This window comes from Aulonocara sp. 'chitande type north' Nkhata Bay, linkage group LG6 (assembly GCF_057382095.1).
Source record: "Aulonocara sp. 'chitande type north' Nkhata Bay isolate Kocher_YH1m ecotype deep benthic linkage group LG6, A_spYH_male_GT1.1, whole genome shotgun sequence".
Taxonomy (NCBI): domain Eukaryota; kingdom Metazoa; phylum Chordata; class Actinopteri; order Cichliformes; family Cichlidae; genus Aulonocara; species Aulonocara sp. 'chitande type north' Nkhata Bay.
The window spans coordinates 21,984,941-22,009,364 of record NC_141349.1 but is presented as its reverse complement, the minus strand read 5'-3'; the positions used below and the strand labels follow the sequence as shown (position 1 = coordinate 22,009,364).

Below are 24,424 nucleotides of genomic sequence, written 5' to 3'. Positions count from 1 at the left end.
CCAGTCTCAGGGAGGGGCGGCCATCTACCGCGACTGGATGGGGTCAGAGAAGGAAGACAGGACAAAGTCATGCTGTGGAAGAGAGCCAGAGATTGTAAAATACTACCCAATCTACTTATTGTTGCCTTCCTATCAGCTGGAGACAGTCTGGCTATTCTCATCTGACCTCAAAACACTTTCACTCAGAGAACCGCTGCTCACTGGGTTACACAGTTTTGTGCAGGAAAATCCCAGCAGACCAGCACTATCTGCAATATTCAGACCACGTTCAGTCACTTGGACTTTATCAGGTTGTTTTCACCATGACTACATATCTAAATGCTTTGAGTTGGTGCCATGTGATTGGATTATTAGACATTTGTATTAACAAGCTAAGTATATCTAATAAAGTGGCCATAATGGCTTTGTTCGCCTTATGGTGATGGATACATCACACCCAGTATTTCCCACCACAAACAACGCTTACCTTTTATAGAGAGGACTACATGTTTTTGTGCACTTAAGTGCAGCCTCACCCAAGGCCACTTCAGAAGAACCTACAGCCATGTTTTTGGACACAGACAAGCCTCGGCAGCAGATCCCAACCCTTCCAACCACTGTACCACCACAGCAGCCAGGCGGACTGGTATCTTTTCATACAAAGACAAGACAAAGGGGATTTCTGAAATTCCAAATTATTTGGTTTTTATTTGAAAGGTGTATAAAGGTAAATCAAACTCAGAGTGCATGTAATGTAATGTAAAAGAATAAAAGCAGCAATCCCGCAGTAATTTAAAAATACAATAATTCCCTGATCTGAGTTTTGAACAACAAAGAAAAAAAAAAAAAAAACAGCTTTCAGTGGCTTTCACTTCATTCCCTTTTTGAAGAGGAAAAAAAGTCTGTGAATTTGGAATCATGTGGAATCAGTGAGGTAGAGAAACCCGAAGTTAATGTGCTGATAAAAAACAGGCTAAAATAATTCAGCAAAATGCACAAAAACACACATCATTGATATTATTTCCCAAATTTAACCACTTTTCATAGTTTAAAAAAAAAAAGAAAGATTGTTGAGGTGACCCAACAAGTGCTAAATCAATGAGTCTAAATGTGCAAATAGATCCCTTTTGTGCAGCGGAGAGTTTTCTTATCGTCACAGTAAATCCTCTTTAACAACTGTGCTGTTTGTAGTCAGACTGGACTGTTGCATTGAGGATGGGGGTGTTGGTGAACTCCACAGTGCACGCTTTAGAGCCGCAGAGAGCCCCTTCAAGCTCCAGGACGGTCACATTGTTTGGTGCAGCTGTACTGAGGATGTTAGCAGGGACAAAAAGTGTCATCTGAGGCCCTCGAGTCGGCCAGTAACGTCCTACATTAAAGCCGTTTATCCAGATCTGTCCCTGAAAAACACAAAATCACAAAGACAAGCTACTTAGCCCATTTTTCATCAAAATAAAATTAAATAATTAACAAAAATTAAAAATATCTTGTGTATCTATCTAGATGTCAAAGGTCTAATACACCACCTGGTCCTAAAAAATTGTACACAATAATTTCATTTACCAGGATGCAACTAAAAATGAATATTCAGTCTGTATACAGTCACATGTACTTTGAGGTCAAACTGTCACCTTCTATCCAGCAGACCCTCTAAAACCAAAAATATTAAATGCATAAGAACATTCAGCAGAGAAAAGCAAAACCTGTCTTTTGACAAGTTAGCACCAGTGCGTGCTATAAAACATGTCACATGCCTTTCTCCAACTGCTCAGCTTGATGTAGGTGTCCTGAGGGAGGTCTGGGATGCCGTCGGGTATCACGAAGCTTCCCCCGTAGAAAGCTGGAGGGGAGAGATCAGCTGGCTGAGGTGGATCAAAAAGTGCAGGCTCTTTTTCTCCGAGGAGGCCCTTCATGACTGCTTCATCAATACTGAGACTGTACATGGTCCAGTCGGTGAGAAGGTCCGCCCCCAGGGTCAGATTAGACACCAAGCCCTGTGATAAGAGAAGAGAAGATCTCACGGGACTGTTTTTTTTAAACAGCTAACAATAATAATAATAATAATAATAGATAAACAGAAAATAGTTTTGTTTGTGTGTCAATTATTATGTTTTATTATCTGAGCTCTGATTGATGAAACTCTGAAGAACCAAAAAAAACCCTACATGAACCTCTGGACAATTTTTACAAAAGTGACCAAATTCCGCATGACCATAGACCTGGGATACTTACACAAACACTAAAATGTCCAAAGGACAAACATCAGCACGACATGTTGTAGCACAGAAACAAACCTTGAAATCGTTGATCTGTTTTCCGTAGTTTACTCGGCCCATGTTCTCCACTAGTATGTCCACCTGACTTCGAGCCTTCCCGGTTACATTGATGCTTAAGACTTTATCCCTTTCAAGAATTCCTACAGCCAGCTTGAGAAGAAATAAAAAAAAAATCTGTAAAAAAAATCCAGATTATAGCAGAAATAATCACATTTTCTTGATCAGTGCAAAGCAGTTTTTGGGGAAAAAGTGGAGATTATATCAAGTTTAAAAGCTTAACCTGTTTTGTTTACTAATCTATCTTATTATACTACCTGTAGTTTTAGACTTAAATGAAAATGTAAGAAAGATTAAGAACCACGAGGAGGTAACGGAAATGGCACTTTTAAAATATTATTTTCAAAATAATAATAACAAAAAACCCCACACCAAGTATCACATCTGAAAAAGATTTTAAAGGAAATTTGAGGGAAAACTAAACATCTAGAGCTCCTTTTTCTTTTCTTTTAATTTCAGTTCTTTTGAGATGAAGGAAGAAGAATCCAGATGCAAAAAAAATAAATAAAAAAATAAAACCTACTCAGTGAAAAAGGAGAGAATGATTTAAAGGTCTAATATATATATTAGGGGTGCAACGATATTCGTATCGATATTGAACCGTTCGATACAGTGCTTTCGGTTCGGTACGCATATGTATCGAACAATACAAAATTTTTGATTTATTTTATCAACTTTCCTTCTGACGATGCTGTCTGTGTTGAGCGCTCAGTGAATCTGCGTTCGACTACTCCGCCTAGGCTCGACAGTGCAGCCTAGGCGGAGTAGTCGAACGCAGATTCACTGAGCGCTCAACACAGACAGCATCGTCAGAAGGAAGAGCGCAGGGCATTCAGATCTGGCGTTTGGAATTATTTTGGTTTTCATGTGACGTATGACCCTGAAGGTAAGCGAGTCATGGACTAAAGTAAAACAGTATGTTTGCCATGCAATGCTCAATTACATGGGTGGGAGCTAGTGTGTTAGCGCAGTTAGCTCGTTAACATGTTGGCCATCTAGCCCCATGCACGGGGCGATCGGCGGTAGCTCGTTAACGGAGATTTGCCGTGTTGTGGCGTTAAGGTCATTTCAACGAGATTAACCTGAAAGCACTAGTGGGAACACAACGAATATGACTCCACATTTACGCCGACATCATCCTAGTGCAAAGACAAGTGGAAGCAGAAAAAAACAAGCAAGCATGCTACTAACTTTAGCCGAGTCATTTAGACAGCTGTTGGCACATGATTCTCCTTATGTGTTTAATATGCTGCTGAGAATATAGCCCAGAAGAAGCGGATAGTATAGCTTTTATTTTGGAAAGAGCCATTTCTCTGTAATAAACTCTCTTTTCCAAAGATGAGTGATTCCTCAATCAGATACAGGGCTTGCAATATCGCTAGCCCGACGTCCCGGGGCTAGCGATCTTTTCAGTCGGGCTACCAAAATCTATCTCTTCCCTGCCCGTCGGGCTATTGTAGGAAAAATATATGTCAATGCTTTTGCATTCTTTCGGAAATGTAGCTGGGTAATTATGTCATTGGCATCGGTGAGCCACTGTCAATATGTGACATATTGAAATCGCGTTTGAATTTGCGCTTGTTTTTTTGCTTTCACTTTGCAATCGTGCGAACTGTGTATAGAGAGCGACAGCACTGATCTGTGAGTGATGATAATTTGTGCACCAATTCCTCTGACATCGTCTTATTAATTGTTAGCTTACTATGCAAACATGACAAGTGAAATCTCCCGCAGCAAGCTTAAACATGTGAGAGGTTGATCGCGCAGAGAATCGCTGAGCTTATGTGAGTGCGTGTGTAAAAGCAGCAGGATATATATTTGACTACGATGACCTGGATGACTGAGAACCTTCACAGACAGATATATATTTTAGTTCTGCTGAGCCAAATAAGACAGGTCAGGGTGAAGAAGTGACAGCCAAAGAAAAGCTTACCACAAAACGGAGAAGTTATGACAAATCAGACTATAAGGCAAAAAGAAAGTGCAGCTTTATGGTTTCATGGACAAAAGAATTTCTGTGGCTGCAATATGACGAGCTAAATAACCAGGGCTCCACATAAGTGGTCCGCAGGTGCGCATTCGCTGTCAAAATAAAAAACACGCACAAGGGTTAGGGTTAAATTTAAAAACTGTACTTTTGAGTTAAAATATATATTTATAATTTTAATAAATGACAAATTAAAAATGCATGAACATTTTTTTTGTATCGAAAAAATATCGAACCGTGACACCAAAGTATCAAACCGAACCGTGAATTTTGTGTATCGTTGCACCCCTAATATATATATATATATATATATATATATATATATATATATATATATATATATATATATATATATATATATATATATATACATACACACACACACATATGTATGATCCGGGCGACGTCTGTCTCGCTCATGTCTGCGGTAGGCTTGCTTAGCATAGGGGGTCTAGCCTTAGGACCCTTACTGGATACAGACGCCCCAGGCAGGAATCGAACTTGCGATCCTCTGTTCCAAAGGCGTGTAGTCTAACCACTACGCTATCCAGCTGCTTGAAACCTGTATCCCCCGTAGTCGGTTACCAAGATTACGTGAAGTACCCTCAGAAGGTCTGCTAGATGATGTTAATGCAGCACTACGGACGATACCTACAACCACGATTACCGACACTAACAAGCTGATCTACAATACGGCAGCAGTGATCAGTGAGATGCTTGGCTACAAGTTGAACAGCCACAAGGGGCAGTACCCTCCATGGAGAAGGAGGCTAGAGGGCAAGATCAAAGTAGGAGGGAGGTTAGCCAACTAATGGAGTTGCAGAAAGGTGCGACACAGAAGGTGCATAAGAAATACAGCAAGCTGTCCATACCTGAGGCCTTGGAAACTGCCAAGCAAAGACTCACAGCCTTGGCCAGCCGCTTGAGGAGGTACACCAGAGAGATAGAAGGCAGGAGAATAAACCAGCTGTTCTCCACAGAACCAGCAAAGGTGTACTCTCAGTGGCAAGGGAACAATAATAATAATAAGAGAACAGCACCACCAAGGCTGGAGACGGAGCAATACTGGAAGAGCATATGGAAGAAGGACGCTACCCATAACGGCAATGCTCAGTGGCTAGTGGATCTGAGGGCAGACCACAGCGACCTCCCTGAACAGGGTCCAGTAACCATCACAGTGGCAGATATCCAAGAAAGGGTCTCCAGTATGAAGAGTTGGACAGCACCAGGGCCCGACATGGTTCACGCCTACTGGCTAAAGAAGCTGACTGCACTCCACGAGCGTCTGGCAGCACAAATGAACCAGCTGCTAGTTAACGGGAGACACCCGGAATGGCTAACCGAAGGTCGGACGGTCCTGATCCCCAAGGACCCCAAGAAGGGACCGGTCCCCTCCAACTACCGACCAATAACCTGCCTCAGTACTACATGGAAGCTCCTGTCAGGCATCATATCGGCTAAGATGAACAGGCACATGGGTCAATACATGAGCGGGACACAGAAAGGGATTGGCAAGAATACCAGAGGCGCAAAACACTAGCTACTGGTAGACAGAACAGTCAGCCGAGACTGCAAGACCAGACTGACCAACCTGTGCACTGCCTGGATTGATTACAAGAAGACCTATGACTCAATGCACCACAGCTGGATACTGGAATGCTTAGGGTCCCATTGATCTTGTACAATTCTAAGAGCCTTTATCAGGAACTCAATGGGGATGTGGCGTACAACACTAGAGGCCAACTCCAAGCCCATAGTACAAGTCACCATCAAGTGCGGGATCTACCAAGGAGATGCTCTGTCCCCACTGCTGTTCTGCATAGGCCTGAACCCCCTCAGTGAGATCATTAACAAGACTGGCTACGGATACCGACTACGGAACGGAGCAGTTGTCAGCCACCTCCTGTACATGGATGACATCAAGCTGTACGCCAAGAGTGAACGAGACATCGATTCACTGATCCACACTACCAGGCTATACAGCAATGACATTGGAATGTCATTCGGACTGGAGAAGTGTAGTCGGATGGTAACAAAGAGAGGGAAGGTAGTCATAACTGAGGGGATTGAACTACCAGAAGGCAACATTGCAGACATAGAGGACAGTTACAAGTACCTGGGGATCCCGCAGGCAAATGGGAACCATGAAGAGGCCACTAGAAAAGCTGCAACCACCAAGTACCTGCAGAGGGTCAGGCAAGTCCTGAGGAGTCAGCTGAATGGTAAGAACAAGATCCGGGCCATCAACACGTACGCCCTGCCCGTGATCAGGTACCCTGCTGGGGTAATAGGCTGGCCAAAGGAGGAGATAGAAGCCACTGACATAAAGACAAGAAAGCTCCTTACCATGCATGGAGGGTTTCACCCCAAGTCCAGCACCCTGAGGCTGTACGCTAAGCGGAAGGAAGGGGGCCGGGGACTGGTGAGTGTCAGCACCACAGTCCAGGATGAGACAACGAACATCCAAGAATACATTGGGAAGATGGCCCCAACTGACCGAGTGCTCAGTGAATACCTCAGGCAGCAGAAACCCAAGAAAGAGGAGGGAGACAAGGAACCATCATGGAAGGACAGGCCCCTGCACGGTATGTACCACCGGCAGATAGAGGAGGTGGCTGATATCCAGAAATCCTACCAGTGGCTGGACAAAGCTGGACTGAAAGACAGCACAGAGGCACTAATCATGGCAGCACAAGAACAAGCTCTGAGTACAAGATCCATAGAGGCTGGGGTCTATCACACCAGGCAAGACCCCAGGTGCAGGCTGTGTAAAGATGCCCCAGAGACAATCCAGCACATAACAGCAGGGTGCAAGATGCTAGCAGGCAAGGCATACATGGAACGCCATAACCAAGTGGCCGGCATAGTGTACAGGAACATCTGTGCCGAGTATAACCTGGAAGTCCCGAGGTCAAAATGGGAGATGCCCCCAAGGGTGGTGGAGAATGACCGAGCTAAGATCCTGTGGGACTTCCAGATACAGACGGACAAAATGGTGGTGGCTAACCAACCGGACATAGTGGTGGTAGACAAACAGAAGAAGACAGCCGTAGTGATCGATGTAGCGGTTCCAAATGACAGCAACATCAGGAAGAAGGAACACGAGAAGCTGGAGAAATACCAAGGGCTCAGAGAAGAGCTCGAGAGGATGTGGAGGGTGAAGGTAACGGTGGTCCCCGTGGTAATCGGAGCACTAGGTGCGGTGACTCCCAAGCTAGGCGAGTGGCTCCAGCAGATCCCGGGAATAACATCGGAGATCTCTGTCCAGAAGAGCGCAGTCCTGGGAACAGCTAAGATACTGCGCAGGACCCTCAAGCTCCCAGGCCTCTGGTGGAGGACCCGAGCTTGAAGGATAAACCGCCCGCAGGGGCGTGCTGGGTGCTTCAACTGTGAGAGACAGAATGTGAAAAAAAAAATCCATGAATTCACATGGTAGGATTTGTAAAGAATTTATTCGTAAATCAGGGTGGAAAATAAGTATTTGGTCACCTCAAACATGGAAAATCTCTGGCTCTCACAGACCTGTAACGTCTTCTGTAAGACGCTTTTCTGTCCCCCACTCGTTACCTGTATGAATGGCACCTGTTTGAACTCATCATCTGTATAAAAGACACCTGTCCACAGCCTCAAACAGTCAGACTCCAAACTCTGCCATGGCCAAGACCAAAGAGCTTTCGAAGGACACCAGGAAAAGTATTGTAGACCTGCACCAGACTGGGAAGAGTAAATCTACAATAGGCAAGCAGCTTGGTGTGAAAAAATCAACTGTGGGAGCAATCATCAGAAAATGGAAGACATACAAGACCACTGATAATGTCCCTCGATCTGGGGCTCCACGCAAGATCTCATCCCGTGGGGTCAAAATGATCATGAGAACGGTGAGCAAAGATCCCAGAACCACACGGGGGGACCTGGTGAATGACCTGCAGAGAGCTGGGACCAAAGTAACAAAGGTCACCATCAGTAACACACTACAACGGCAGGGAATCAAATCCCGCAGTGCCAGACGTGTTCCGCTGCTGAATCAGAATCAAAATCAGAATACTTTATTGATCCCTGGGGGAAATTATTTTTTGTTACAGTGCTCCATTTTAAACCAACATTAAGACAAGACAGACAATACGCTAACTAAGAATAGTACAATATATACATATATATACATACATACATACATAAGTCACTTATAATAAATATTTGGAAAAGAAACATGTGTAGTTGTAGCAGCAAACAGTGTGTTAAGTGGATGCGTTGTACAGGGAGATGGCCACAGGCAGGAATGATTTCCTGTGTCGTTCAGTGGTGCTTTTCGGTAATCTCAGTCTCTCACTGAACGAGCTCCTGTGACTGACCAACATGAAGCCAGTGCATGTCCAGGCCCGTCTGAAGTTTGCCAGAGAGCACATGGATGATACAGCAGAGGATTGGGAGAATGTCATGTGGTCAGATGAAACCAAAGTAGAACTTTTTGGTATAAACTCAACTCGTCGTGTTTGGAGGAAGAAGAATACTGAGTTGCATCCCAAGAACACCATACCTACTGTGAAGCATGGGGGTGGAAACATCATGCTATGGGGCTGTTTTTCTGCCAAGGGGACAGGACGACTGATCCGTGTTAAGGACAGAATGAATGGGGCCATGTATCGTGAGATTTTGAGCCAAAACCTCCTTCCATCAGTGAGAACTTTGAAGATGAAACGAGGCTGGGTCTTCCAACATGACAATGATCCAAAACACACCGCCCGGGCAACAAAGGAGTGGCTCCGTAAGAAGCATTTGAAAGTCCTGGAGTGGCCTAGCCAGTCTCCAGACCTCAACCCCATAGAAAATCTGTGGCGGGAGTTGAAAGTCCGTGTTGCTCGGCGACAGCCCCAAAACATCACTGCTCTCGAGAAGATCTGCATGGAGGAATGGGCCAAAATACCAGCTACTGTGTGTGCAAACCTGGTAAAGACCTATAGTAAACGTTTGACCTCTGTTATTGCCAACAAAGGTTATGTTACAAAGTATTGAGTTGTATTTTTGTTATTGACCAAATACTTATTTTCCACCCTGATTTACGAATAAATTCTTTACAAATCCTACCATGTGGATTCATGGATTTTTTTTTCCACATTCTGTCTCTCACAGTTGAAGTGTACCTCTGGTACAAATTACTGACCTCCGTCATCATTTTAGGTGGGGGAACTTGCACAATCGGTGGCTGACTAAATACTTTTTTGCCCCACTGTGTGTATGTGTATATATATATAATATATATATATATATATATATATATAATATATAATATATATAATATATATATATAATATATATATATATATATATAATATATATATATAATATATATATAATATATATATAATATATATATATATATATATATATATATATATATATATATATATATATATATATATATATATATAAAGTTCAGTTAATAAACTGAACTAATAAAGACGAAATGACTTTATTAGTTCTACCTTAATTGTGGAATATCTCTTTTTTATTTATCCTGCTGTTGTTTGGCAGTAAAGTGTGCCGTCCTTGTCGTGTCATTGTATGCGGTTGTACTTTGTGCTTATTGCAGATCAGTTTTTTTCAGTGTTTCATTTCTGTTTTCATCTTTTGTAACATATCCAGCTGCATCTTTAATGATTTTATTATGATTTTTTTTCTTGTTTTATCCACAGCGGTTACTGCAAAAAAAATTATGGGTTTTGATGCAAAAGACATCGAAGTTTGTTAATGAATAAATAAGTGACTTACTAAACATGAACACAGGAGCCTAATAAAAAAAAACAAGACAACAACTTAATGAAAGCAAAAGTTGTGTAAGTTTAATGATGCATACGTTTGGCTTCCACCGAAATATTTAAGAACAACAGCTAGTCTAAACTTGAACTGACTGAGCGAACTGTGATAAAGTCTGGCTTCATATGAAGAAGAACCTCCACCTAACATCTGATACTCACCCCGTCCACTGACACGTATGCTCTGTCATGGACCCCATTCAGTGGAGATGACAGTGGAGTTGGTGTGGTGCAGTCCATGGGCAGGATGGTCCTATAGAGCATAAAACCAAAAGCCTAGAGGAGCATAAGAGACTCGTTAATGACAGTACAAAGTTATTATTGCTGATAAAACGGGAAAAACGGAACAATTACTGGTACCTGATTCAAGTCGATGAAAGTCTGAGGATGGATGCTTCTGACAGGGCCAGAGAGAGACAGTACGTCTAGGGCATCCGACACGGTCTGGAGCTGCAGGTGGCACAAGGTCAAACTTTAATCTTTAATTTTCATCAGTCCATAAGCTTCATTATCCATTTTTTAATAAAGCAATGTGAAAATCATTATTAAAGTGCTAAAAAAGTAGCTGTTTGTCAGAGATTTACAGTTAACAAACAGTCAGGTGAATAAACAACACTGAGACACTCGAGATAGTTAACGTGCTGCACGGGTGAATCTCAGACAGAGCGACACCACGAACTGCAGCATTCGTTTATTTTTATAGGTTACATCGTCAATATGCAAATATAATCACATTTCCTGTTACGCAGGTCCTGATGCTGTCTGTGTGTAAGCTGTGTGTGTGTGTGTGTGTGTGTGTGTGTGTGTGTGTGTCACAAAGTGTGTGTGCTAATAATGTCACAGGGTGAGCTTCCTGTTTCTGCAGAGTTGGTACATTGTGTCTGGTGAAATATGTGAACATAAGTATAACATAACATTTGAAGCATAATCCAATAAAACAGTAAAAACTAGGGCTGAACGATTATGGAAAATAATCTAATTGCGATTTTTTGCCCCAATATTGCGATTGCGATGCGATATGCGATTATTTTTTAAGGTATTTGTCTTCTGTATTATTAAACAAAGACAAGCAATACATCATATAGTATGGCCAATACTATATTACATTAATTTTAAACTGTTCTTTCCTGGAAGACAGACCTCTGTTATGATGACATGAGGTGATGCATGAATTGATGACTGACATTTTTATTTAACTTCTTCAATCACAACAGTATATTTGAACATACACAATAGTTTATTTTTAGCTTACAAACATCTGAGCATAAAGTGCTGACAAGGAACCCTGGTGTAAACATTAAAATGAAAGTCAGTACAATGTGCAGATTGCAGAAATATACATAAAAAAAATCAGTGGCTTTACCACACTCAGTTTTTCGACATCTGTGAACTACTAGACAGTCATTCAATTAAAAAAATAATATTAAATAAATAAAACTAATAAATAAAAAATACACACATCTTACTGATCTCTGCAGTCAGTAACATTACACATAAAGTGCAAACATAATAGCAATTGTATAAACACACACACAAACACGCCTTTAAAGTTTAAAGGCGTGAAATTGGACGGTCTAGCCTTCTGATTAGCTAATCAGAAGGCTAGTTCTGATTAGCGTCACCGCTGTCTCGGTGGAGTTTAATAAACTCGGCCGTCTGCTTCTTGCTATCTAAAATATAACCAGACACTGGTGTAAATTCTCGACTGTCTCATACTTCTGTTTAATAAGTTTTCTGTTTGACGTTTAGTCAGCTGTGTGAAAACCAAGGAGGAACCCACCCGGGGGATTAATAAAGTTTTATTTTATCTAATCTAATAACTTTAATCTCAGCCAAACCGATTTACTCACGAACAAACAAAACACTGAAAAAAGCCCAACAATAACATTTTTAGGTTGTCTAAGTGACTTATATATTACGTTTAACCCGAGCAGCGAAACTCCGCGGTGATCTGAAAATGATGTGCCGGGAGTTGTGCCGTTCTCGGCCGCATCAGTAACCCTCGAGCTCCCGGCTAGCTGTCGAGCTGGTGGGTAGCAGACGCCTCTGAAAACGTCGAAGCACTTTTGCAAATATGGGATATCTTGATAAACCGAGCAGATATTTGATGTTTACACAACTACTTTCTCGCCTGAAAATATGTTAAAAGTTTATTTTGTGACCCAGAAAGATTAGTATGAGTAATTTTAAAACTTAGTAGCGGCCGCCATTGCTGGAAACTGGAGTTTGGCTGGGCCGCGCTATGAATTCTGGGATATGGTAGTAATTTGGACAGCCTTCGGCGCGTCGCTGTGACGTAATCGGTCTACAAATGCGGCCTCAGGAGGATGCAGCCCATGAATTGTATAATATAATCGCAGTATAATCGCAGCCTTTGCGGTTAGAAAATTGCACTTGATCATGTCGCGATATTATCGCAAATGCGATATATCGTTCAGCCCTAGTAAAAACTCTATAACACTGTTTTAATGACTTTATTAAAGGTGATGAGTATCACCCACCTTCTTCATTGTTACGGCACCATACGCATACTTTGGAGTTGTTGGTGGTATCGGCCCTTCTGGTACCTTACTGTACTGTTGGAAAAATGCAAGTTTGTCAAAATGGCTTATACAAGAAAACCATACTCAAAAGAAACAATGAATTACTTATTGTAACTACAGTTAGCGTATGCTAATGAAATGCTGCCACAGTGTTTTATTACCTTCACAGATATTAGACACTGTAAAAGTAGAAGCTTACGCTTGTTCGTACCATTTTGATCACCTCTCGGATGGCAAAATATTTCTCTGTGAGGTCTCCGGCTTCTGTGAGCGGAGCATCGTAGTCATAGCTTGTAGGCTGTGCAGCATATGGCATATTGGCCCCTGAGGGTATTAAGTGACAGTCAGACAAAAGGCAGTGTTTTGTCAGAAGTCATGTGAAACAATCATCATCTCAGCAGATCAGTTTGTCAAAGTGGACTCACCATTCCAGTATCCAAAGTTGGTTCCTCCTATGAACATGTACCTGTGTGAGGAGGAAGGAAGGTGAGTACCGGTATATAAGCTAAAATATGCACCTGCTGTATTTGCAAATGTAGAGCAATTAGCTAGTATCCAATTATTTTACATAGCAATGTGTATATTCTTACAATAATTTAGCCCATTTCAATCACTGTTTGCCATAGTTGCAAACTCAAGATGGAAATGTTCAAGTGTGGATTTAAGATCAGACTCATTATTAATCACACACTACACAGAGTAATAATGTTTTACAGATCTGCTTCTTTTCACCTGCTCCCTGTAGATGTCACCTAAGAAGCTCATATGCCTCTTTGTTACCGTTATTCACAACTGTGTTGTCAAAGGAGAGGTCTTTTTTTTTTTATTGTAGAAGAAACATTTGGCTGAAACTTTTTGATCACACCACCCTGACACACTGTGGAAATGTAGAATGGTGTATAAACACAAGAGAATGAAAAAGGTAAATGAAGGAGAAATGCAAAGTGCATTATGGGATGGGGTGGTAGATCGGTACCAAAGATTTTTGTCACTTAAGCCTGTTGCAAGGTTGTTGCTAGGAACAGCTAATTTAATGTTTGTGTGGCAGTTGTAAAATTAAAACGATACAATACCAGTGCATAAATCATTTTAGCATCTTGCTAAGTGGCTGCTAAGCAACATGATGCTGCCATAATGTCTGATAGATAAGAACCTTCTATCATTTACCTGTGCACCATGTTTGGCCAATCACTGTATTAGGTGGCAGTTGTAGCAGTGGATTGATCCCTGGAGGCATCACTTCACCAATACATTTCTAGCTTTAGATGATACAGCCCTTCACTGTCTCTAACAATCAGTCTCTGAGATCCATAAACTCACAAGTTGACGTTTGCTCCCATGAGCAGCATCTCGCTGAGGACCTTAGCCACTCGAGTGGGCGACACAACCGAGTGATGTGATCCCCAGTGGTCCAGCCATCCAGTGTAAAATTCAGAGTTCACCTGTGAATTAAAAACAGCACCGTGAGCACCTAAAGAGAAAACGTACCATGCTGTGAGAACATTGTGAGGGCGACCCTTACCAAAGGCCCGTGAGGTTGAACTTGTCTCTGTGCTTTAAAGGCAGCAGTAACATTAGCACCTAGCAAAAGGAAGAGACAATAATAATCATGCATTTGTTTTTGCTACTTCCCTGTGAATGACTAATGAAATGTGACAAGGAGTCAGTGCAGAAAAAAAACAAGAAGTTTTCAGCTTAGAGTGTTCACCTCACTCTGCATTTTACCGTTGACAGATACCTACCCGGCCCAAAATCCACAGTGGCATAGAGGTCTTGTATTGAGCCACACTTGAGGTAGCCCAGCCCAGCCCCATCTGTAGTGAACAGCACCACCTCATCACCCAGGTAAGAGCGGAACAGCTTGGACAGGTGACGCATGTAGTTGTAGTCACAGGCAAAGTAACTGCCGTATTCATTCTCCACCTATCAAACAGGTATGTAATGATGATGTAAAACATAACAACAGCAGCTAAAGCAGGTACAAATCCAAACACCAGGAAAGTCCTGGACTCACCTGAACAGTGATGATCGGACCACCATTCTGATAGAGATACGGCTTTATCATAGGCAGCAACTTCCCCATCCATTTATCCACTGCTGCGATGTAGTCTGGAATACACAAATGACTCTGTTGCGAATTGTGCTGTATATACAATTTCTACTGGTTACATTACCATTTGCTTTTGTTTCTCACCTGAATCTGTAGAGCGCAGTACGATGTCTTTCTTTTTGAGAAGCCAGGCAGGCAGACCACCCTGGTTGGCAGAAATACACAAAAATAGATAACGTGAAATAAAGTCCAGTGAAACTTAAACAGCAGAAATATAACTTGCAATTCATACTAATATTAAGAAATTTTTGCTAAATGCATGTTTAAAGCTTTGAGGCATGGCATAGCATAGAAACTCAGTTTCTATTCGTTGCTAAAAAAGACAATTACTATGGGGACCACAGAGTATGTATTGCAGTAGAGGTTAATTATGAGGCGTGATGGGTTTCTGGGAATGTTATGATGCTTTGCACCAAAGGTTGGGAAGCTTTGCAATTCGGTTCATCCAGAGGGAAATATAAAATTTTACAGCGGTGTTCCGGGTCCCGAGAGGATCAACTCAACACTTGAAATTTGTTACTTATCCTTTTATCCATCAATTATTCATCAACAGTTTCTGACCAAACATTTAAATAAAAAGAAAATCACTGCTATCTGATTCATAAATTTCTGCAGATTTCAGATGAAGATGATACTAAACTGCACAGTGCTTCTGTTATAACAGCATGACTTTGCAGCCTGGATGATGAACAGGCTTGACTGCCTTCCAGACTTCTCACCATCTAAAAGCATTTAGCTTTAGTAAACCAAAAATACTGCAAAGAAGACCCCCAGGGCTGTTGAGCAGCTAGATCTGATATGAAACAAGAGCAGGACAATAGTCCTCTCCCTAAAGTTGGTCACATCAGTTCCCACATGTTTAGAGACTGTAGTTAAAAGAACAAGGGATGCTACAGAGTGGTAAACATGGCCCATCCACAACCTTTTTGAGGCATATTGATAACCTTCAAATCCAAAATTACCTTTTTTGTGCTCAACTGTGAATAAAAACATCACCAAATCACTGCACTATCCGGTTGTTAAGTCTGACGTCACTAGCAGTGTCTGGACCTAAACTCCGCTGCAGGTCCATATATCAAACGATCACTATGGCATTACTGAGAGTTGAAAAACTGTCTAAAGTCTTTCATCTTTAATAAAATGATCAGCGTTCTGCTCTACCAGGTGTAACAATTGAGTTTAACATCCAGGCATCCATGAAAACGGAATTTATGACATTTAACGGAGTTAGAAGTTAGCAGGGAGTTAGCTCGCTAGCTTCTATCTAAATACAATATAGCATGTCCTGACTGCGGGGTTTTGGAAACAAATTAAAACGTACAGCTCTGTTATCACTTCCAACATAAATGAAGACAGAAAACGAAACAGCAGTGACGTTTGTAGGGTTACTGAAGTTGGGCTAGCTGGTATATAATGATGTGCTACGTGACCGCTAGCGACACAGCTATGTTAGCATAATATAAACAAGCTAACTTTTTTTCCACTCGATAAAAGTTAACGTGAGTGTTCACGGTGGTCAGGAACAAATGTAATCGCATGGCAGGATGCTGTAAAAGGACCAAACTTCAGCCAGGAGAACAACTGAGATAATCCATCCACAATACGAGGTTAGTCATTCATATACTGCTGCATGGGCTGGGCTGTAGTTACTTCCTAAGGTTTTAAAAACTGAGCTTAAATAAATGATTAGTGGTAATAAAAGCCGAGGGAGGTCAACAGTGATCACTGACTGTTTTAGGAGCTTTTTGAGATCAAATAGAAGAAAATACATAACATTAAACATGTTAACAACACAAAAGGCATATTAAACGCAGACTACTTTAGGCCCGGAAGTAGGATTCGTCACGTCATCACTTAACGACCGGATACACGGCGTCCCAGCTTTTTTGGAAACGACTGTGTAGATGACCAGGTAAGAAGCGGTTAAGGCTGATGGAGGGATTAGACTCTCCACATTATTAATAAAAGGCAAGTGCATGTTTTAAGTGTCCTGTAATAGTTTATTATAAAAACACAGTCAACAAACACTTTCACTCACCATGTCCCACTCTGCACATATGTACGGTCCTGGCCGGAGGATGACCAGCAAACCGATGTCCTGCGCCAGCTTAAGGAAATGCTCCAAATCTCTGTCTCCACTGAAGTTGTACAAGCCTGGAAGCGCTTCATGGTAGTTCCAGGGAATGTACCTGCAAAGTGACTGAAACGTCAGTGTCATCCAAACAAACAGGAAACCTGTCAGATGTGTTTGTGCTTTCATTAACATGAAGCTTTAAATCAAATCATACATCCTTAGTTCTATAACTATTTTGTCATGATTGCGCCATAAATTAATTTGGATTCACTAACATGTAATCTATTTACAGTTTAGTTTATAGAGCATCATAGTGCTAAGATTATGTGTTTGTTTGCATCAACAGAGCAAAACTGCCACAGTTATTAACTTATAAGCTGAGTTCATTCGCTTCAGTTTCCACATCAGTTCCACAGATATGTGAAGATTACAGAGAGTGAGAGGAAGTAAGCCTACGTCTGGATGGCGTTCAGGCCTGCCATGTACATCTTGAGCAGCCGATCTTTCCAGTAGACTCTGGGTATCCTGTTATAATGGATACTTCCTGATATGTATTGAAACTTCTCCCCATCTTTACGGAAGCAGTCATGCTGGTAGTCCACAGTGAATGAAGGAGATTCCCCGAGCTGCAGACAGATCACAACACAACAGATTCACATCTGAATCTTTTTTCCCCTTTTTTTTTTCATATTTGTCACACTTAGATGTTTCATATCATTTTACAATTAGACATGGATAACCCAGCCACATACAAAATATTCATTTTAAATGATCATTTAATTTCTTAAGGGAAAAAAGTCATCTAAACCTACCTGGCGCTGTGTGAAAAAAGCTATTGCTCCCTAAACATAATAACTGGTTGGGCCAATCTTAGCACTAACAGCTATAATCAAGCATTTGCGATACCTGGCAACATCACTGTGGAGGAATTCGGCCCGCTCTCCTTTACAAAATTGTTTTAAATCACACACACTGGAGGATTTTCGAGCATGAACAGCCTGTTTAGGGTTGTGCCAAAGACTCTCAGTCGGACTGAAGTCCAAACTTTGACTTAGCTCAACAAAAGAAACCTTCATTTCTTTTTGTTGAGCCATTCAGAATTACTGGTGTGTTTCAGATCACTGTTCTGCTATGTAACTCCGGTGAGCTCGAGCTTCAGATATTCTCCTTCAGAATTTGCTGGTTGAGAGCAGAATTCATGTTTCTGTCAATTACAGCAAGTTGTTCAGGGTCTGAAGCAGCAAATCAGCCCCAGAACATAACAATAACACCACCATGTTTGACTGCTGGTATTATGTTCTTTTTATGCAGACCTTCCAAAAAGTTCAGATTTTGTGTCATCAATCCACAGAATATTTCCCCCAAAGTCTCGGGGATCATCAACATGGTTTTTCAAATGTGTGCCTTTGTGTTCTATGTGTTGGTGGTTTTCTCCTTGAACTCTCCCATGGATGCCATTTTTGCCCAGTCTCTTTCTTATTTATGGGGCGATCGTGGCTCAAGAGTTGGGAGTTCGCCTTGTAATCGGAAGGTTGTCAGTTCGAGCCCCGGCTTGGACAGTCTTGGTCGTTGTGTCCTTGGGCAAGACACTTCACCCGTTGCTTACTGGTGGTGCTCAGTGGCGCCAGTGTTCGGCAGCCTCGCCTCTGTCAGTGCACCCCAGGGTGGCTGTGTAGCTTGCCATCACCAGTGCGTGAATGTGTGGATGATTGAATGTGTAAAGCACTTTGGGGTCCTTAGGGACTATTAAAGCGCTATACAAATACAGGCCATTTTATTTCTTATTCTTGAATCATGAACTTCACTGAGGAAAGTGAGACCTGCAGTTCATTTGATCTTGTTCTGGGTTCTTCTGCGACCCCCTTCATGAGCTGCTGATGCGAGGCCGTACACTCCTGGGAAAGTTCACCACTGTTCCACGTTTTCTCCTTTTGTGAATAAAGGCTCTCACAGTGCTTCACTGGAGTTTATGTGTTTCTTTAGATTGTCCCATGATGTGTTACTTTTGGAGATTGTCAGACTGGTTCTGTTTAAGTGATTTCTTGAATCAGCAGGCCTGGCAGTAATCAGGCTTAAGTGTGGCTAATGAGTCTGTGTATATTCATAATTTGAGAACGAAGGACATTAACTTTTTCACATAGTGCCAGGTACATGTGGATAACTTTTGTTTGTTTGTTAAAAAATGAAATGATCAGTTAAAAACTACATTTTGTATTTACTCAGCTTATCTTTGTCTAACATTACAAATGTGTTTAATGATCTGAAACATGTACGTGTGACAAATATGCCAAAATATAAGCAAACCAGGAAGCGCTGTTTCTTAGCACTGTATATTGCAGTGGTCATAATTTAGCAAGTTCGTGTTTTTATGGCACAGGGCTGACATCTCAGGTGATCTCAGGATGTCTCAGTAAAAGATGTCTCATTAAGATCCTGTAGTTATCCCAACATGGTTTTAAATGTTTCAGCTCTGCTAGACATTCCAGTGTAACCTATCGACCATTCATCTTTATAGTCTAAAACTCTGACAAACAACAACCGATACATGAGCCTGACACTACTGATGTTAAAAACCTTTATGATCTCACATCACAGCACCCAATTTCATGTTCGTGTAATGAGGCTGCAGAGTATGCACCAGACAAGTTTAAAACTTTATCTTTAAAAGCGTAGTCTACTCACTGATCGTCCAAAGAGCATCAGCAGAAGCAGCACGCTGCCAGTTTTGAGCACCAACATGATTACGAGTCTTCTCAGGAGTCCTGCTGCTCTGTTTCAGGCTCGGAGCGCATCCAAAGTTACCAAAACATGCAGAATTTATCTGAACACGGTCGGCGACAGACCTTACGTCCCTGGATCTACTGCGCGTGAGTCGTTTCATTTGGGCTCGCGGAAGTGAAATCATGTGATATGCTGGTGCAGTGTGGACGCTTTTACATCAGCAGAGGGCAGTGTTGAGCTTTTTATTCAAAGGGTTTGAAATAATGACAGTCACTGTTTTGAACTATGGGATAGAAGCCTTTTTTTTAAATGTACAATCTGACAGTATAGAGTAAAAATACAATATACAGCAGAAGGAAATATGGGTAAGAGAACGACAATGTATTAAATCCGCAATATTTTTATGTCTGGAAATCATGAGAGAGGTGAGGAACAGATGGTCTGGACCTGTGCGGAGGAGGGACAATGAATATACTGGATGAAGGATGTTGAATAAGGAGCTGCCAGGCAGGAGGAAAAGAGGACGTCCTAGTTTTATTTATTTATTTTTATTATTATTTTTTAAAATATTATTATTATTGTGCCGTATGGTGGCGTATGGACGCTTTTAAGCCAGCAGGTGGCAGTGTTGGGCCTTTTATTTAAGGCACTGAAGACGTTTTTTTTTTTTTTTTTAAATATTTACAATGTAACATTTTACTTTAAAAGGTGTGTCAAGTAAGCTGTTTCATTTGGACTGTGTGTGTGTGTGTGTGTGTGTGTGTGTGTGTGTGTGTGTGTGTGTGTGTGTGCGTGTGCGTGTGCGTGCGTGCGTGCGTGTGTGTGTGTGTGTGTCTTTTAGTTACCTGCATTTTTCTCTACTAAGTAAAACCCAAGCAGATGAACCTATGAGGGACACTGTGGGGTGGCCTACAGATACTTGGCCTTGTCCTCGGTGTGAGCAGGGACACTGTGTGAGAAAACTGTTTGGATGTGGTTTAACTAGAGATAAGAATGTGGAGATAAAGACTTTGTGCAAGTTTTTGAGAATTTTGTTAAAAAATAAAAACAGTGGAGGTTCACCTCTGACAGGTGAGATCCCACCCTGAAAAACTTTAGAACAAAGTCAGGCAGTACAGTCACGAGTTCTTGGCCCTAAAGTTTTTACACCAATTGGTCAGGCACAGTCTAATTCTACTTAAAGCTTCGATCTTATCGCAGTTAAAACAAAATATTGAATTCTTTATAAGCAATATAATTATACAGAAGGCTGATGAGCCTATGAGCGGTGGGATGGCCATGTGTGTGGAGGGAAAACAAGTTCAGGTTCCCCTGTGATGGGCAAGATTCCCCTACAAAACAACACCCATGAACACTTGAAAACACTTGGCCTGTTTTCTGCTGTGAGCAGTAACATGTGCAACAGTCTATCTTCTGGGACCTTGCAAAAAAAAATAAAAAATAAAAAGCTTTCAAATTTACAGCAGATAGAAGTGAGAGGGGGCAGAGCTGTGCTATTTAAGAAGGCTTTGGTACGCTTTGACGTGGATTGACTTTATTGATGCCCGGGGCTTGGAGTGGCAACTTCTAATATGCTTTTTTCAGGTGATGCATCCTTATGCTGAAAAATACTGACAGTTAGTGTACCAGAGACTTGGATCAAATACAATTATTAAATTAAATTACAATTACAACAGCAAATTAAATTACAACAAGCAAACCTGTCTCAGTGTTCCTGTCAGTACCTGGTTAATAATCGATTAACATGCCCTTTATGGTTGGATTAGACAGAAAGGAAGCTTTGGGAAGGTCTAAAAAGGTGAAAGGTCAAATCATGTCATAGTTTCCTGTCCTCCAGGTGCAGTTCTGTTGTCTAGCTCTATAAGTTGCATGCATGTTCTTTTCCAGGAGTCGGTGTGGTCGAGGGAAGACTCAAGCAGGCAAACCTGTTTCGCATATCCACTTACTGACAGCACTTTCCTGTCCCAATTCCTCAGTCTCATCGGAGACTCCTCTGTTCTGGAAGGTTAACTGCAAGCCTTACCCTCCCAGTTCCTATGGAAATACTTGTCTGAATCCATGTTTTGGTAACACTTACCTGAGGGAAGTCCTGGTCCTTGGAAAACTGCTTGTGAACATTGTGTGCTGTTGCACATTCCTGAAACTGTTCACTGAAACCTGTTAAATGGTTCAGCTGTCTCCCGTCACTGTGGATCTTGGGTAACACCTAAACACTAACACACTTTGCCAGGATAGTGATGAAGTCACTCTGGCATTAAAGTCAGACTCTTCCATCAGGGTCTGAAGGGTGACTAAATGTAATCACATCAATGAAGGAAGAGGATTTTTAGTTAAGAAAAAATGTTTTCACATCTCCCACAGTTAAGGCTCGGCTAAGGTTAAATGGCATGACTGAGGTCTCAGTTTTAATATCTGCTTCTAATAACTTCTGGTATTTATACCTGTCATAACTGCACTATGAAATATAAAAATACAACAAATCAAAAAAGGGGGTTGCAAGCTTTACTACTTGCATGGGTGTGATGTGATGAATCCAAACAAAGCCCTATTCCTTCTTTTTAAACTAAATTTGCTGCCCTTAAGGGAAAAAAAGTGTAAAATTGTTAGCTTATTTAACTTATTCAGTTGCATTTCTGAAAATTAAATCAGTAATAAGTTTGTAAATCGGGATCAGGTTGAGATCAGTGAAGCGCAAACTGATTCTGAGGGTTCAAATCTTTAAGGACCTCTACTGGTCTTTTTGGCCTCAACCCAAAAAGCTCAAAAAGGCCTCACAGCAGCTACTTACATTACTGAGGTTTACATGACATTTGATTTGAAATCCCCCTGTTTTAAATTTAGTAAAATATGAAACAAATTAAAGTTTACATATGAAGTCGGCCTATGAGGTTCTTCAGCCTTCATCAAATACTTTGACCACTTTCCTCTTGTTTGTATTTTAGCGTCATTTCAGGATCTTTCTCTCTGTGTTCTGTGGTTCACTTCCAGCAACCTCGCCTTAATAAGACATGCAACCAAAGACACTGACTTCTCAAATTTGATTGTGGCTGTAAAGAAAGAAGACACCCAAAATCCAAGTGTGTTTAATTAGTGTATATGTGAACTGTGACAAGCTAAATTCACTCACTATCTAACTCTAGAGGTATCTCTGAGACTGACTCACTGATGGAGCTAACTAAGCTACACATTGATGGTGTCACATTTATATGAGCATTATTACAAAGAGCAAACACCACAGTTTTCATGATAAAAGCTAAAGCCAAACAATGGCGCTCCTTAGAGGAAGTTCAAATTTGTAGTTTGCCCTCCAGAACTGGAGGTGGCGGTAATGTGAAGCCATGTTGTTTATCGTCGACACCGGAAATAACGCGACGTACACAACGCTGGGAGAGCTCACACGTGGAAACAGAAGTACGGTTTAGTAATGAGCTGTTACTTTATTTAAAAATATGCCAAAAAGAGGAAAACCCGTGTCAGAAGAGAAAGCCGCCGATGAGGCGGAACCGGGAGCGGAGCAGGTCCAGGAACCACCGGCGGAGGGCAGACGGACCCGCAGCGGCCGCACGTTCCGGACTCCAGCACCGGTGCTCGGCTCTGAAGCCCCGGTGAGGACTCCCAGCCGGAGGAGCAGGAGGTCAGTCCTCCAGGAGCTACCGGTAGAGGTGGAGGAAACAAATACAGAGGAGAAACCTGTGAGTCCGGCCGAGGACAGGTCCAGCATGCCAGCGGAACCAGAGCCCTGTCCCGGGGCAGAGCAGCCGACACCGGAACCAGCTGAGCCACAGACAGTGACTCCAGCGGCGGATACAGAAAACAAATCCACAGTTAACGGCAGCGGAGACGCTCCTCTGTCCAGACCTGTTCCAGCAGAGCCGGTCCCGAAGAAGCCTCACCTAGCTCCCAGTGAGAAGCCCCGCCCGGCCATTCCTCTGGGAAAACCGAAATCTGGAAGAGTGTGGAAGGACCGGAGCAAGGCGAGGTGAGGACGATTATTATTATTATTATTATAAAGTACTGTATGTGAATGAAAAGTACGTACATGGCAGTTAATGAGGATGGTGATGAGAGTTCTTGGTAATAAGGTTTCGTTTATAATGAGATGTCTTGTACAGATCGCCCTAAAGTTTGTTGGTAAAACTTTAGTGTGAACCTTTTTTGTCTTCTAAGGTTTTCAGCTTTAGTGAGAGACAAACAATTGTGCTCCTCTTGGGAAAAGAAGATGGAGGCCAAGCGGGAGAAGGCACTGGTGAAGCAGTATTCTTTGCAGCTTAAGGATGAGAAAGCTCGGCAGAAGGAGGTAAGGAGGCAGGCTGTGTGAGTGATGCAGGTCTGCTTGACCATTGTGTTGTCAACGCTTTGCACCTCACTTGTTTTTGTGTTTTTGCCTGTTTTAATAGGAAAAGAGGAAAAGAAGAGAAGAAAACTTAAAACGTCGAGAAGAGAACGAACGCAAAGCTGAGATTGTTCAAGTGGTATGTCGACTTGTCTCCAGCTAAAAGAAATACTGGCATATTCTTCAGTCCCTCGTGTGTCAATGCTTTCTCGGTTTATTGTAATATTCCAATCAGCTCATATTTGACTTTTATGTCTCATTTGTTTCTCAGATCCGGAATACGTCAAAGATCAAGAGGATGAAGAAGAAACATCTCAGAAAGATTGAGAAGCGAGACACGCTGGCTCTGCTGCAGAAGTCACAGAAGCAGAGCGGCAAACCCACAAAGAAACAGAAGAACTCTGACCAAGATTTAACTTAAAGTCCAGAAATAAATGTGATAAAATTTATCTGTTCTGGATTTTGACTCATTCTTGTCTTCCACTCATTTATTTATTAAAACTTCACTGAGGCTGAGGGGGAGCACTGGTGGCT

General features: G+C 41.8%; 2 protein-coding genes across 2 annotated transcripts; one reads left to right on the top strand and one right to left on the bottom strand.

Moving 5' to 3' along the window:
- Positions 1 to 658: 658 nt before the first annotated feature.
- Positions 659 to 19,737, bottom strand: glb1 (galactosidase, beta 1). Its single transcript, XM_086295596.1, has 16 exons — positions 19,519 to 19,737; positions 17,293 to 17,462; positions 16,801 to 16,951; positions 14,847 to 14,907; positions 14,667 to 14,761; positions 14,395 to 14,575; positions 14,175 to 14,233; positions 13,973 to 14,094; positions 13,078 to 13,118; positions 12,864 to 12,976; positions 12,611 to 12,685; positions 10,470 to 10,559; positions 10,272 to 10,385; positions 2,274 to 2,405; positions 1,734 to 1,973; positions 659 to 1,379 (listed from the first exon to the last, which is right to left on the bottom strand). The coding sequence occupies exons 1-16, from the start codon at positions 19,573 to 19,575 to the stop codon at positions 1,149 to 1,151; spliced, it is 1,932 nt and encodes a 643-aa protein (XP_086151722.1). The 5' UTR covers positions 19,576 to 19,737; the 3' UTR covers positions 659 to 1,148.
- Positions 19,738 to 22,845: 3,108 nt separating this feature from the next.
- ccdc86 (coiled-coil domain containing 86) lies at positions 22,846 to 24,339 on the top strand. The gene is made up of 4 exons (XM_086295597.1): positions 22,846 to 23,536; positions 23,725 to 23,854; positions 23,955 to 24,029; positions 24,162 to 24,339. The coding sequence occupies exons 1-4, from the start codon at positions 23,007 to 23,009 to the stop codon at positions 24,309 to 24,311; spliced, it is 885 nt and encodes a 294-aa protein (XP_086151723.1). The 5' UTR covers positions 22,846 to 23,006; the 3' UTR covers positions 24,312 to 24,339.
- Positions 24,340 to 24,424: the final 85 nt, after the last annotated feature.

Coding starts and splice junctions, on each gene's coding strand:
- glb1 (XM_086295596.1), bottom strand. CDS start 19,575: ATGTTGGTGCTCAAAACTGGCAGCGTGCTGCTTCTGCTGATGCTCTTT. Junction 16,952..17,292: donor GGCCTGAACGCCATCCAGAC/GTAGGCTTACTT, acceptor GTCACTTTGCAG/GTACATTCCCTGGAACTACC. Junction 10,386..10,469: donor CTTTCATCGACTTGAATCAG/GTACCAGTAATT, acceptor ATGCTCCTCTAG/GCTTTTGGTTTTATGCTCTA.
- ccdc86 (XM_086295597.1), top strand. CDS start 23,007: ATGCCAAAAAGAGGAAAACCCGTGTCAGAAGAGAAAGCCGCCGATGAG. Junction 23,855..23,954: donor AGAAAGCTCGGCAGAAGGAG/GTAAGGAGGCAG, acceptor CTGTTTTAATAG/GAAAAGAGGAAAAGAAGAGA. Junction 24,030..24,161: donor AAGCTGAGATTGTTCAAGTG/GTATGTCGACTT, acceptor TTTGTTTCTCAG/ATCCGGAATACGTCAAAGAT.